This window comes from Rhea americana, unplaced genomic scaffold (genome assembly GCF_003343005.1).
Source record: "Rhea americana isolate MKP2758 unplaced genomic scaffold, rheAme1 scaffold_0, whole genome shotgun sequence".
In the NCBI taxonomy this organism is placed as follows: domain Eukaryota; kingdom Metazoa; phylum Chordata; class Aves; order Rheiformes; family Rheidae; genus Rhea; species Rhea americana.
In genome coordinates, this window is record NW_028185037.1 from 2291620 (window position 1) to 2305231 (window position 13612).

Consider the following 13612-nt stretch of genomic DNA (forward strand, 5'->3'; position numbering starts at 1 on the left):
CCCGGGGGCTCCTTGCACCCCGAAACCGCTGGCGACCCTCTGCCGAAGAAGCCGCGCGAGTCCTGCGTGCGCCGGCTGAATCTTTGTTATCTCCCCGCTCCAGGTGGAGATCTTCCAACCCAAAGAAGATGTCGAGACGCAGGTGAGCTCTCGGCGCCGTGGCGCGCCGAGCTGTCCGTGTCCGTTTAGCGGCTGCCGTTCTCCTGATGTCACCTGTCTTTTTTGCCCCTCGCAGTAGCCGTTTGCAAGCCAAGCAGCAGCAGCCGCTGTCATGCCAAGAAGAGTCTCCACAAGATCCGCAGGCCCCAGAACACCTCCAGACCAGGAAGAGGAGGACAGCAGAGGTGAGCAATATGGAAAACTTGAATGACAATATTACTGCAAGCCCACCAGTGCACTTGAATGGTGCTGAGATCTAACTTACCGAAGTGGGGAAGGGGCATTGACAGCKTACTCTGGCCGCAGAGGTGGGCGTGCTGATCGCTGTGCCTGTCTGTTGACATGTATCTCCTCTCTCAGCAGGAGGTAAAGAAAAGAGAAGATGGGAAAATTGCTAAGAAACATCAATACGAGATTAAGGTAATTCAATCCTGAATACCAAACTAGGTGAGGGAGTCCACCTGGTTTATATTGGTGGGCGTGAAGTCACACATTCCACACCAAAAAGTCTCTTCAGAGATGGAAAGTAGAGATGTTCTACATCTTAGCTTCTCTATTTGTTTSTGCTTTTTGTGCCCAGTTTTGCTGCAGATAGAGGGACTTTCAATGTGAAAACCACTGTAGAGTCAGGTTAGGTATAAAAATTAGAATAAAAACAGATATTCCAGAATAACATCCTATGCAAAATCAGGTAAGGCTTAGAGACAAGTATAAACAGGACTATTGCACTTGTTTAACTTAACAAAAGCGGCTTGCAGCTACACCTTAATATTCAGAACCATATGGGTGCTCTTTACTTTTGTTTAACAATTCCTAAAATCATTTAAATCAGTTTGGGAGTTTGCTATAGCTAAARTAAGTCACTATTAAACCAAATGACCGGGATTGCAGATCTTAAAAAATAAAATGAATTAGTAATATTTTGTTTGCAAGAGGAAGTTATATTGTTTGCATTTATGCTGTTGATCTGTTCTTAAGACAAATGAGATGGACAGTTAACTGATGAAGGAGATCTGTGTAGTTAAGCTCTTCTGACTGAAGTTTTTCTTGAAAGCTTTGTGTGGGAAAACACTGTGCAAGTTTGTAAATTGTACCTGGGATGAAATTGCATGTCATAGCTCACCTTTGCTGAAAATGGGAAGTCCTACTCCCCTCATCTTCCACTTTTTAATGTCCAGCCGTTGACTCCTTCCCCTGCTTTGCCCTCATTTTTGATGCTCTTTAAATGGTGCAGTATGCAGGTTCAACTTGGTAATTTGGCACTAAAGTGAGTAATGTTCTACCAGGTTGGTTAGTTGAATCAGCCCAGCAGAGACTCTGGCAAGCATCAAAGCTGATAAAAAGGAAGGAGTGAGACAGGACAGAAGCAGCAGTAGGATCTCCATTTTCTGGCAGCTATATGCTGTTAGATCAGCTTAGTTAGACTGTGTAACCTCATCCTTGAGTACTTTAATCTGGCTAAATAGGTTTGGATAAACTGAGGAGATCACACATGGTTTACTTCTTTGCAAAGCAGTKCTACAGGAAAAGCCTCTGGATTCAGGGGCAGGTGCTCCTGTTCTTTGTGAATAGGGTCCCACCTAATTCGCCAAAATGCAACTTCTGTGTCACCATTTTAAAGGCTGTCAGCCATTACAGTGTTACTTACGCTCCATGCATCTGATGTCTCTTAACTGTGTAACTTGTTTCACTATTGCTTATTGGTTGTATGCAACCAATTCAAGCAATCTAAAATAATTCGGAATTCCGTCTTTGAAGTTTTCTGCCTCGATAACTTTGGGCTTCTCTCCTTTTGAGTCGTTGCATCCCATATTTGGCTTCAGCAGGCTGAGAGATAGCTCACAGCTGCTGCTTACTCAGTGAGTATCTAGCTCTAGAGCTGAGATGGGTGGTTCCTCCCTGGAGTCCTTAATTGGAAGATAACGAGTTGCTGAATTTCCAGTGAGAGACAGTAGAACCTCCACCCCCTCCTTTCTTTTCCTGCTGAGCAAATAAGTAGATAGTAGGACCAGTAACCTAATGAACCTAACACCCTATTCTCTAGAAGCAATGAGTGCCTTGTCCTTATATACTGTAACTGAACAGCTCTAGCAATGGATTTGATTATGCATGGATTCACAAACCAAAGGCAATTCTCTTCTTCAAAGATAAGTTCCCTGGACTTGTCAAAAGTGTACATTTAGATACTATCTCTTGGCTACAAAAGGCATTGCTGGCATTTAATCTTTCACCTTCCTTGTGCTTCTGAATCAATGCTGAAGTCCAAAAAAGGCTAATGCATGTTACATATGTTGTTGTTGTTACTGTAATTTAGATTTCACTCCTCTCGGTATCATAGAAAAATCAACATTTACAAGAGATCTTGTTTATGTTGTAGAGTTGTTGGCCGCCCACGATAACAGGAGGCATCTCACCTTGTATAATTATTGAAACACCTCATAAAGAATCAGTAACCACTGACTTCTCCAGATTCAAAAAATACAGATTCAGAAACCTCTTCATAAACCCATCACCTTTGCCTGAACTCAAGTAAGTTTTCCAGATGCTGCAGTTGTTGATATTTTTTGAAGTATGTTGAATTACCATAGTAGAATCTGTTGTTGTATAGCGTTCGTATAACAGTGGGTAGTAATCAACCCATTCCTCTGCTTGTCCCAGAAACAATTTGATGCTTGTCCAAAAAAAAGACAAAAATTCTACCTTCTCACTGCTCTTATAAATGCAGTGAGAATGAAGAGAGAACTTTCCTCTTTCAGAGCCATCCTCCTGTAACTTAACCCTGAGGGCTAGCCTTATGATTCACAAACATTGTGGTTAAAACTGAACTTCTTTCTGTGCTATTGAAACTGAACAACCATAAAACTAGCCAAAATACTAAGCTATATTTTCTTTAAGAACTTAAATACACAAATAACCTTGTGACACTATCACTTTGCAGGTAGCTTACTAAATGCAATATGTTTGGTGCAGTTCTAGTCTTTTTAGTCCAGCAAACAATGTTGCAGAGGCAACATGTTTTATGAAGATGATGCTGAAGAGGAAAGGGTAATCTCACCGTAGACCAGACTCTTCTTACAAGTCTTTGAAACTGGTAGACTAAATACATTAATGGAAATAGTTTCCCTCCTGTGGAGGGATCGATTAGATGACTAAATAAAATTCTACAGCTTTTGAATGCCTTGGGCATTCAAGTGTGTTAATAAGCATCTTTGTTGCTGTTTGTTTTAACCTAATATTTAATGAAATAAAATTTTGTTGTGGATAATAAAGTTGTGGAGACTTTATGGAGAGCTACTGAGGAGAATAGGAAAAGAACCAGAACACGGATCCATATTCTTGTTTGGTGAYGTCTTTTGCCTCAGTGCAAAGCAATAGTTCTCTTTTTCTCTTTTGCCCAGTTGTAAACTCAGCTGCTCTCTCTCAGTATTACTCCCAAGCCTGCTGTAGGCTGCTGAACTGCTCTTTAAAGAACAGTATGCTTTTCTCTATACCTAGCAAAYCACCTTCCTGTTTTTGTTGTTGGAAAGCTTAGTCCAAAGTAGTGGAAAAGATGGTAGGTAGATGGAAGAATCTCATGTACTGCTTTAGGAAGCTACTGTAAACTGTTAGATCCCAAAGATATGTTCAGATAATGGAATTTCATGCATGGAATYGCATCTTCCATACTTGCCTTTTGTTGATGGACATCCGTTAAAACTGCACTCTGTCCTTTCCAGTTAGCCAAATGAGAGGGTCATTTATTCTCTTGCCCTTCTWCATGCTTTTCTAGCTGTTGCAGGAAGATCATGATAAGGGAGTTCTTCACGCCAGCCTGCTTTGACTTGTGTATTAAGCAAGAAAACATTCTTTCAGCTTTTTTTTGTTTGTTTGTTTCCTTGTTTATATGGACAGTAAAGTGGAATTGATTTGAGTTAGAACTTGTGAGACAGTGTAACTGGCTCTGTAAAAGCAGAGAAAAAATTATCTGGGGAAAAGTAAATATACTAAGTCCAAAAATAACAGCAGGAAATCAACATTGCATTGGTTAACATGCTGTCCTCCTTAGTAACTGTAGGATGAGAAGTATATTTAAGAAAAAAATCGCACATCAATCTGTAGTAACAATAATTCCAAATTAAAACTAAACCATAGTAGTGATACAGGCATCCACTTTCTCTTTCCCAAGTAGACTTAAATGCTAATAAAGCATAGATTAGCAGTAAACGAAGAACTCAATGTTTGTCATAATAGCATGCTTCTGAACCTTAAGGTAGACTAGACAAAGGAAAGATGAGTGAATTTTAAACACCAGCTATAACTAYTTTTGTACTAAATTGGACCATGTTTTTTGGGGTGGAGGCATTTTGTTTTTCACCCTGCTCCCTAGAAAGCCAAATTTTAAAATGGCTGCCTGCACTGTGTGTGTTAATGGCCACCTAACTAGCAAAATAGGAAACTTTGCTTGGTTGTGTGTGCAAATTCGTGATGCACATGCCGAGTTTTACTGGCACCACTTTAAAAACTGGACTGGCAGATAATCCTCACAAGCCGTTGTTGTGATGATGTGAAGTGTTCAAAGTATGTGTGCAGTTTTCTAATTACTGTAAAGGATCTTTTAGTGTGCAGATCTTTTTTTGTTTGTTTTTTTTGTTCCTGAATATCTGTAAACAATAAATAATGTTTTTATATACTTTGTGAAGGTGTATATATACTTACAATGCTCTGTGCAATTTCATTCCATAGCTGGGGAAATTCCAAAGATGTCTGGCTCAACATCCTGAAGAAGGAGAACAGATATGCTCATTGCAAGCATTTCACATCGCTGCATTCTAGCTTGCAACCGCACATGAGATCAATCCTGCTAGACTGGCTCCTAGAGGTGTGTCTTCTAAGTTACTTTACCATGTGTTATGCCCATGAAGGAGGCAGATAAATGCAAAGCTTTCGCATAAAAGGTCTGATAGCAATATATACTGTAATGGTAAATGACAAAAACAGTTTGCAACAAAAGGGTTACAAGTTACTACTCTTGATGAGTTATATTCAGTCTTTCCTGGCAGGCAATGTTGAACCCTCCAGACAGGGAAGAAAGTAATAGTTCTGAATTTTAGTTCTGAAAATACTACTTAACTTCAGGGAAATAGGAAAAATCGAATTAAAACTGATTTCAAGACAATGTGCTGAATTTGCTAAAGTGAGATTATTTATGGGGCTTTAACCATGTTAGAATGTATCCAGTTGAGACGACTGCATTTGGTATCACCTTGGCCTTGTCTGTATTAAAAGCCTTCAGATGTCAGTCACCAACACTATTCTTTCCTGACTTGATATTAAATCGTTATCTTGTGAAGAGAGCAGAAACAAGTAGCACATCAGTGGCGTGTGTCTAAAGGCTGTTGATGTAAATACATCCTTGTTTGAAAAGGATTACAAATAAACCGTATCCATACTCCTGTCTAATTACTGCACTTTGAGTGGGTTTGAGAACTTCAACTATTCCAGTTTTCAGTCTGACAGCCAACCCTATGTGAACAAACATTAATGCTGTAAATAGAGAGCTATGTTCTAGAGTCATTTCCAAGGACTTTGTATTGTGGATATTTAATYGCTGCTGCTAAAAGCAGGCTTTGAATCATATGATCCTTGCCCATCTGCAGAGGGGATCTTGCACGGTTTATCAGTTCCATGTCAAGTACTCCATGGAAGCAAACGCTACACTGGCACTCCTGCTTTGTCTGTCTTGGTGAAACAGGACTAATAGCAAACAGGAAAGTGTGTGGTGTTCTTGCTGGGTTTTTATTTTTTATTTTTTTACACAGTCTGAATATTAAAGTCATTCAAACAGTGATACATCACTAATTCTTCTAATGTCTGACTTGCTTACTGCCTTTGAATTGGACATGCTCTTTTTTAATCTGGAGAACTATTGGAAAATCATCCCTCTTCCAGACAAAAACATCAATGGACCTCATTATCATTCTCTAGTTCAGTAACACTACATGCCACGGTGGAATAAAGTCATGCAACTTCAAGAATCCTCCAGCAGCTCTTAGTTTTGTCTTATGTGACTTCACAACTAATATTTTACTAAATGTGACCAGGCATCACTATTTACATCTGGCATGTACTTTTATAGAAACAGTACACGCTTATTCATGGGTGAGTCTGGTCCCTACCTTTTTTTTTTAGTTCTGAGTCTTGTTTGGAGCAGCAGTCAATCATGTCATGTTAGCATACTGACGTATATTAGATCAGCTCTAAAAGAATGAGCTGTGACATTATTGGCAGCTAGTTGCATTTTCAAACACCAGGAAGGGATATAATCTACAAACAGGCTTTCAACCTTTTCTTATGAAATAGSTAGAAGTAGTGACATTATTTTGACTTTGCATGCGAGTGAAATAATCAAGTGGACCAGGAAACTTGGACCTACTTGGGAACTATATATTGGGTATTTTTTCCCCTACAGGCACTATGTAGATTTAAAGTAACTTACAGATACCGAACTAACTTCCAGTTGTGGAAGGAATGCAAAGTTGTTGATAAGCTGGAGTTGTGGTAGATCTGTCAAAATTCAATCAGCAATAAAAAGAGAAAGTAGGGCTCCTATATAATATTTCCAGCTCAGGAAAGCACTTTCATTCTGTACAAATACATTTTTAAAACAAAACAAAATAAAGAAACCTGCTGCTGGAGGTAGATGGCTGTTCTTACAATTTTGTTCCCGCTAGTAGCATCCCTCAAGGACGGTGGTGTTTCTCAGTGGCCATGGGCAGCATTCCTGTTTTGCCAGTTGAGCACACAAGGGCAAATGGTTCTGGACTTACCTGCTTTAGGACCAATGTTAGGATTTTTTCAGTGGYTTTGCACTGGGATAGACCTGCTTGGAATATGGGAAGGATACAGCTTGAAGTTTGAGCCTAAGGTGTTTCTGATGAATAAATCAAGCTAAGAAATTCTTTGATTTTTGWGAGACCTTTTTCTTTTCTTGGAAGACTTCCGGCTTTTGCTTATACTAATTTTTAAGAAAATGGGATGATATCTAGATTCTCCGTGCGCTTGGAAAAGTGCACTTTGGAAATACGTTACTGCATCACGGATAACAGGTGTTTAGGTGGGAGTGTGGGAAATACTTCTCCCAGTTCCGTATTATTCAGTGCTACCTAAGACATTTAGGTATGTGATGCTTTATATCTGTACCAAAGATAAAATCGTGCATACATTTTTTTTTGCTGTTAAAACATGAATATTTCAATATGCATCAAGTTTTATAGTGAAATGCAAGCTAGATATTTTTTCTTGTTTTAGGTGTGTGAGGTGTATGCACTCCACAGGGAAACCTTCTACCTAGCTCAAGACTTTTTTGATAGATTCATGTTGACACAAAAGAACATTAACAAGAGCATGCTTCAGCTCATAGGAATTACCTCATTATTCATTGCCTCCAAACTTGAGGTAAGAAGCTCTGTTATAGGGGGAGGATATAACGTTTGGAATAACTAAGAAGATAATGATAATGTTTGTTTGAACCTGGTAGTGTATGCATAACACTGAAGGCTGGAAGGCGAAACTTCTTGTCTTTTACTTCAACAGAACAGTTTTAAATGTCTGTCTCATGGAGTGTAGTCTTTGCCCTTTCCTCAGCAGCAGAGGAGGAGACCGCCTAAAYGTGAAAAGTATGCAAATGTGCTAGAAGTAGTTCCATTTTATCTTTTTCCAAACATACAGCAATTGGCAAACAATCTCAGGAATGGGTGTGAGACTTAAACAAAAGCAAGCCTAAGTCTCAAACTGCCTGTATAACAAGCTGCTATCCCTCTAAACCAGTTCAGTGGAGGTGTTTTCTTTCAAAGGTAATGAAATCAATGCATTGGTGGTGATGCATTACATTGCACACTAGTTATGAGCCAACAGTGTATTTTCATGTGTCTCCTCTGAATACACTGTAGTGCATGATAGGCTAGACTGAGATAAAAATTTAGGATATCTGTTCTTAATGCTTGCAAACCCCCTGACCTAGCTGGCGTACCAAAAGCAAGGTGGTGACCCTGTAAGTATCTGTCTGTCCTAAGRGAGTGTGTGGGGCACAGGCTGGCTGTGGAGCCAGCTGGGGCAGAAACAGTTCTGCTGGCAAACTGGCTTTTCTACCAACACACTGACCTAAACGTGGCCTGAACTTGTATGAAATAGGTCAAAAACATTTCTTGTTAACTGTCTCTGCACCATGGCTTTGCCAACTATAGTGTGGATTTTCTCCCATTTTTTCCCAGTTATTTTTATCTATGTGACTATGCTAGCGCTAACTGATATTAYGCATAAATTCGTATCAGCCAGCCTTTTCCAATACAGCAATGTGCTCCAAGAATGAGAATGCTGTATGTTTTTACATCAGATAGAATGTCTGAGTAGAAGGCAAAATAAGTGAAGATTTGTTCCGATTGTTTGGTCAGCATTTATTTCCCCAAAAGCTAAATGAGTTGCAATAAATCTGTCACATGTTATACAACAGATAACGTATACTATAAGTGTTTTCTGTATCTCCTATCCTGTAAGTTTTCAAGTCACTACGTATAACCAGGAGAACGCTGTTCCAGCACAAGAAATGTTTGCTAGTATCTTCCCAAGCTTTCCTGGGATCCTAAGCCACTCTGATCTTGACATTTTTTTCTGCTTCTCTCTTGAAAGGAAATCTACGCTCCTAAAATTCAAGAATTTGCTTATGTCACTGATGGTGCTTGCAGTGAAGATGATATAATAAGAATGGAGCTTATTATGTTAAAGGTAATAACCTCACTATGCTTGTAAGGAGTGGCTGAACGAGTGTTGGCTGAGCCTTGTGTTTTAATGCAGTTTACTTGCTTACAGATGGAGCATCTCTAGTACGCCCCTCTTTCTGCAAAGCAATGAGACCTTCATGTTCAGATAAACAGTCTAAAGGCTGGGCTGAAGTCACTGTTTGTGCTCTGCTAGAAAAGGACAGGTTTCTCAGGCTCCTGTGGGAAGGAAGGCTCTTAGCCAGCAAGGCCAGCTACCGGACAGACCAGAAGGCTGTTGCTGAAACGTGCTGTGCTTGCCAAGGTCCCTCACTGTCTATTAACTGGAGACTCTAGAAGAAGTAGGCAAAGAACTGGTGCACACAGCTCAACATTCCTTGCAGTGAAAAGGATCTATTTTTACTGTTGCAGAATTTCTTATGCACTTACTCTTCCTTAGCTGTAGGTGCTAGCTGCAGGCTAGACATTTTGATGGAAATATTCTAACTTTCCCAAGTTCTGAATGGGAAAGAAATGTTAAATTTAACTGCATGGATATAGTAAAGGGATTGAGATAATGTGATTTTGTGCTGACTGTAATCCAGCATTTTCAAAAACTAATAAGAATGCAATCTGAAAAGAACATTTTTACTAGACATTGCAGCAACTCTTTAATGTCTTTCAAGGACCTGTGCAATAAGATAAGCTAACTCAGAAGAGGAGGTTTGCATGGTTTAAGGTACTTAAATGTCTAATATTTACAGGCTTTAAAGTGGGAACTCTGTCCGGTGACAATCATCTCTTGGCTGAACCTTTATCTTCAAGTGGATGCTCTGAAGGATGTTCCAAAAGTGCTGCTACCTCAGTATTCTCAGGAAAAATTCATTCAGATAGCACAGGTGGGTAGTAAGCTGTGTAGGAATACCCTGTCTAGGAGCAATTTAAAAAGCACAACTATATATTATATGTGGAAAGGCTTTAAAGAATGCTTTTTGTTGTTTCATCTCATCTGTTGCTTTGTAAAGGAATGTGCAAATTTGACTGTCTCAGAGAACTGTATACCGAAGCTTTGAGGAGAAGTACCCATGTGCATTTAGTTTCCTTGCTCTCAGCTATTTTAAGACTCTACTTTACACTAGAAAAACACAAATCTGGTTGCTTCATGCTATAGTTCTGCAAGCACRGGCAATAGCAACAGCTCTTGAGGGTAGGTTGAAAATAGGAGACTGTTTATGGCCCGGTAATGGTGTCTAGCTGTATTATCTGTAACAATGTTTCTCTGTATATGTCTAGAACACAGACTGAGAAGTGTTTGACTCTATCTTGAAAGGAGGGTGATGATTGAATTTTTGTGGGTGTGTATTGTGCCTAGCCTCAAAGAGCCTTAGTAAAGGGAAACCTGGTCTAATTCACTGAGCWCCTAAGTTGTTTTTATTTGAGACACCCTCCCGGAGCTCTGCTAAGAGTTTAAAGGTGTACTTAAATTTGCACAGTGTTGTGCATGTTACTGGTAGAAGAACAAATTGTCTTGCTTCGCAATTCTGTGAGACCAGCTTTGACTGAAGTTGACACCCAAGTTAAACTAGATGCATGTGACTGTGAAAAGTACAGCCACGCAGTGCTGCAGACTAGACCATAAGAGAACTAGTATCTGCATAGCAGTTTCYCAGGCAAGTTTATACTAAAGTATCTTCTTGTTAAAATTTGTAACTCTTATTTCCTCAGCTCTTAGACTTGTGTATTCTGGATGTGAATTCTTTGGACTTCCAGTACAGAACACTAGCTGCTGCTGCACTCTGCCACTATACCTCAATCGAAGTAGTTAAGAAAGCTTCAGGTAAGACTAGAAGAAGCCTTTGTAGGTCTTGGTGACAATGGTTAGGCAGCAACTTCTGAAAGTTATTATAGGCCTGAAACTGCTAAGAACACATTGGTTCATCAGGCTGCAAAAGAACAAAAATTACATGGACGTTGTTTGTTCTTCTGTTCTGCGGGTTTTCCTAGTTTCACTTCCTTCCTACCACTGTTTCAAACATTACGAAGTCTTTAAAAAGAAGGAAACACTTTCAGAAGCATAGACTTATCTAGGGAACTAAGCATGTTCTTGCTTTGGGGATGATACTGCTGCCCTATGAATTCCAGTTGTTTCAGGGATTATTAGCAGTTCATTATTTGGCGCCTTTCCTTCCTGAAGTGTTGTTTCCAAACAGTCATCCCTGGCTCTCGGCAGCATTCAACTAACCTTGATGCTAATGCCTGCAACACTGTCTCTTACTAAGAGCAAAATCACTTAACTACATCCAGCTCTTGTGTGTTGCTCAAGATAAACTTGAAAGACTGTAGCATAACGTACAGTTTTATAGTGTGCTTCCAAATCTAGGGCTCCAGCTGGAAAACAGTCACAGTACGGTAACTTACTTTCCCCTTTTCAGGCAAGCAAGGAGAATCTTAACTGCCAAAGAGCTACTTTTTTYCAGGAGGCCTGTGAACACTACCCTCTGCTCTGCCCCAACATTTTGACATAACAAGCACAAGGAAACATGGGTGGCTTCCTTGGAGGAGGCTTCTGTACTTTTGTGTGCATRTGTGGKGTAGTTTTTTTGTTTGKTTGGTTTTTAAAATTTATGACCTTCTTGGAATTCTGGCTAATAAAGATTGTACCACTCCTTCATGATCTATAAATGTACTACTGTGTTTCGCCCTTTAGGCTTAGACTGGGACAGCATTTCAGAGTGTGTAGAATGGATGGTTCCTTTTGCAAACGTGACAAGAAAAGTCCCTGTGAAATTGAAGAATTTCAAGAAGGTTGCAGTAGAAGATCGACATAATATCCAAACACACACAAGTTACTTGGATATGCTGGTATGTYGTTTGTGTATTTGCAGTTCAGGCACTTGACAGTGCATTATACACCTCCAGTTTATATCATCAAGTACAAGTGAGATGCAAAAGGTTACAGGCTGCTGACTGCAGCAAGCTCAGTTGTTTTGGCTCAAGCGAGAAAGGCCAGGTGCGGGCAGGTAAGGGCTTGCGCAGCCTTAAATGTCTTGGGAGAAATTATGTGCTTTTCTGTAACACTCACAAATCATAAGCAAAGGTTTGGATAAGAATTGCAGGGGGAGTATTTAAAAGATGATAACTTTGTCAGGTAACAACCCTTTTAGTTTTGTAGCAGTTTAACTAAGGAGTACTTGAATTGTACTGCCAGTATGAGAGAAGCTTCTGAAATGCTTCTAAAACTAAGTAGGAAATGGTACTGTGTGTTTAACTCGTCTTCTCTCCTTCTATGCAGGAAGAAGTTAATAGTGGAGCAGCATCTACAGCCCCAGGTCAGTTATCTCCAGTGTCTACAGCAGGAATAATAACACCTCCCAAAAGTACAGAGAAGAAATGAAAACTGAGCAGCAACCATCATGAACAGTTCCAGAAGCAGGACTTGGTGCTTCAGAACAAGACCATGCTGAAGTTGACTCCCTGTAATGCTCTGTACTGCTATTCAAGACTTGAGCAGTAAAAGACACAGTATACTGAGCAATGGATGGAAATTAACTTTCCTACAGACTTGACAAGAATTTTTAGGCCAAGTGTCCTTTTCTGTGTTAATGCAGGAGGTTGGACTACTCTGGTCCATTCTCAAACAGGACTAGTTCAACTCTGAACATTCCTAATTTATGAATTACGGATTTCAAAACTTGTTTTGAAATGGCTGAGTGGACAAGTTGTCCACTCAACTCACATGTCAAACTTGCTTTAATTTGGGATAGCCATACAGGAGAACTTGATCACAATTTGTATATATTATCTATTCTTGACTCTTTTCTTTTCTTGGTATGGGCAGAGCTTAATGCCTATGTAACTTAGTCACCCCATGAGCTCAGGTGGAAGATTAGAGGTCAGTGTTTAAGCAGTTTACTCTTCCAAAACCACTCTGCCACTGCATTAAGGTATAGCCAGCCCTCAGCCCTGGATCAAATTCTAGCTCTACATGAGGCTGATGAATTCAAGATAACTTTAGGGCTGCTGTAAACTTACACTTTCAGACTTCTTTTAAGAATATCACTGGCCTCAGGTAGTAGGAGTACAAGCAAAGAATGTGCTGCTGAAGTAACCTTAACTGGAAGTGCAGTCCTTTAAGGAAGGAGTTTTATTTGGTAAGAACCAGCCATCAATGTCAAGAAGACAGAAACAGAGCTAGAACTGGAGAGGGTATGGAAAAAAAACCTGAATTGTTGGTACTCTATGCAACCACTCTAGTATGAACAGTATTTTTAAAAGCAACTGTGGAGCTGTATTTTATCAGTGTTTAAGCAGCATTAACTACTGTTTTCCTTGGAATATTCACTACCTCTATCTATCTATGAGGTGCTTAATGTCTGCTGAAGGGGATATAGTACTGAGAGATGCCATTCCTCCTCCCTTTTTCAAGATGCTCCTACCTGTGTCTCCCTTCTAGCAGTAAAAATTCTGTGCACGAAACTGCACTTGAGCATCAAATGACACCAGTGTCTTTTTTTTATGTTGTATTAAACTTTGAGCTCTTTCACTCTAACTTAGCAAACTTGAATTCAGTGCTTCTTTGAACAATGCATTGTGAAACTAGCTGAAGTTGTTTCAGGCCTTCTGTACAGTTTGTAAAAATAAGGGGTTTTATTATAATATTTCATCTATTTCTAAAAGAAAGTACACTGTAAATGTTGTATAAAAACTTAAATGAATTTAAG

The 13612-nt window shown here is 39.7% G+C and overlaps 1 protein-coding gene across 2 annotated transcripts; it reads left to right on the forward strand.

Annotated features, from left to right (window-relative positions):
- Nucleotides 1–107: 107 nt before the first annotated feature.
- Nucleotides 108–13584, forward strand: CCNE2 (cyclin E2). Of its 2 annotated transcripts, none has more exons than XM_085304667.1 (11): nt 108–142; nt 236–344; nt 520–579; nt 2537–2688; nt 4882–5017; nt 7447–7593; nt 8824–8919; nt 9656–9790; nt 10617–10728; nt 11599–11753; nt 12184–13584. In XM_085304667.1, the coding sequence occupies exons 1-11, from the start codon at nt 129–131 to the stop codon at nt 12283–12285; spliced, it is 1218 nt and encodes a 405-aa protein (XP_085160793.1). In that variant the 5' UTR covers nt 108–128; the 3' UTR covers nt 12286–13584. The 2 variants fall into 2 exon arrangements, with proteins under 2 accessions (XP_085160793.1, XP_085160876.1); XM_085304750.1 differs by having other exon boundaries at nt 523–579.
- The last annotated feature ends 28 nt before the right edge of the window (nt 13585–13612 follow it).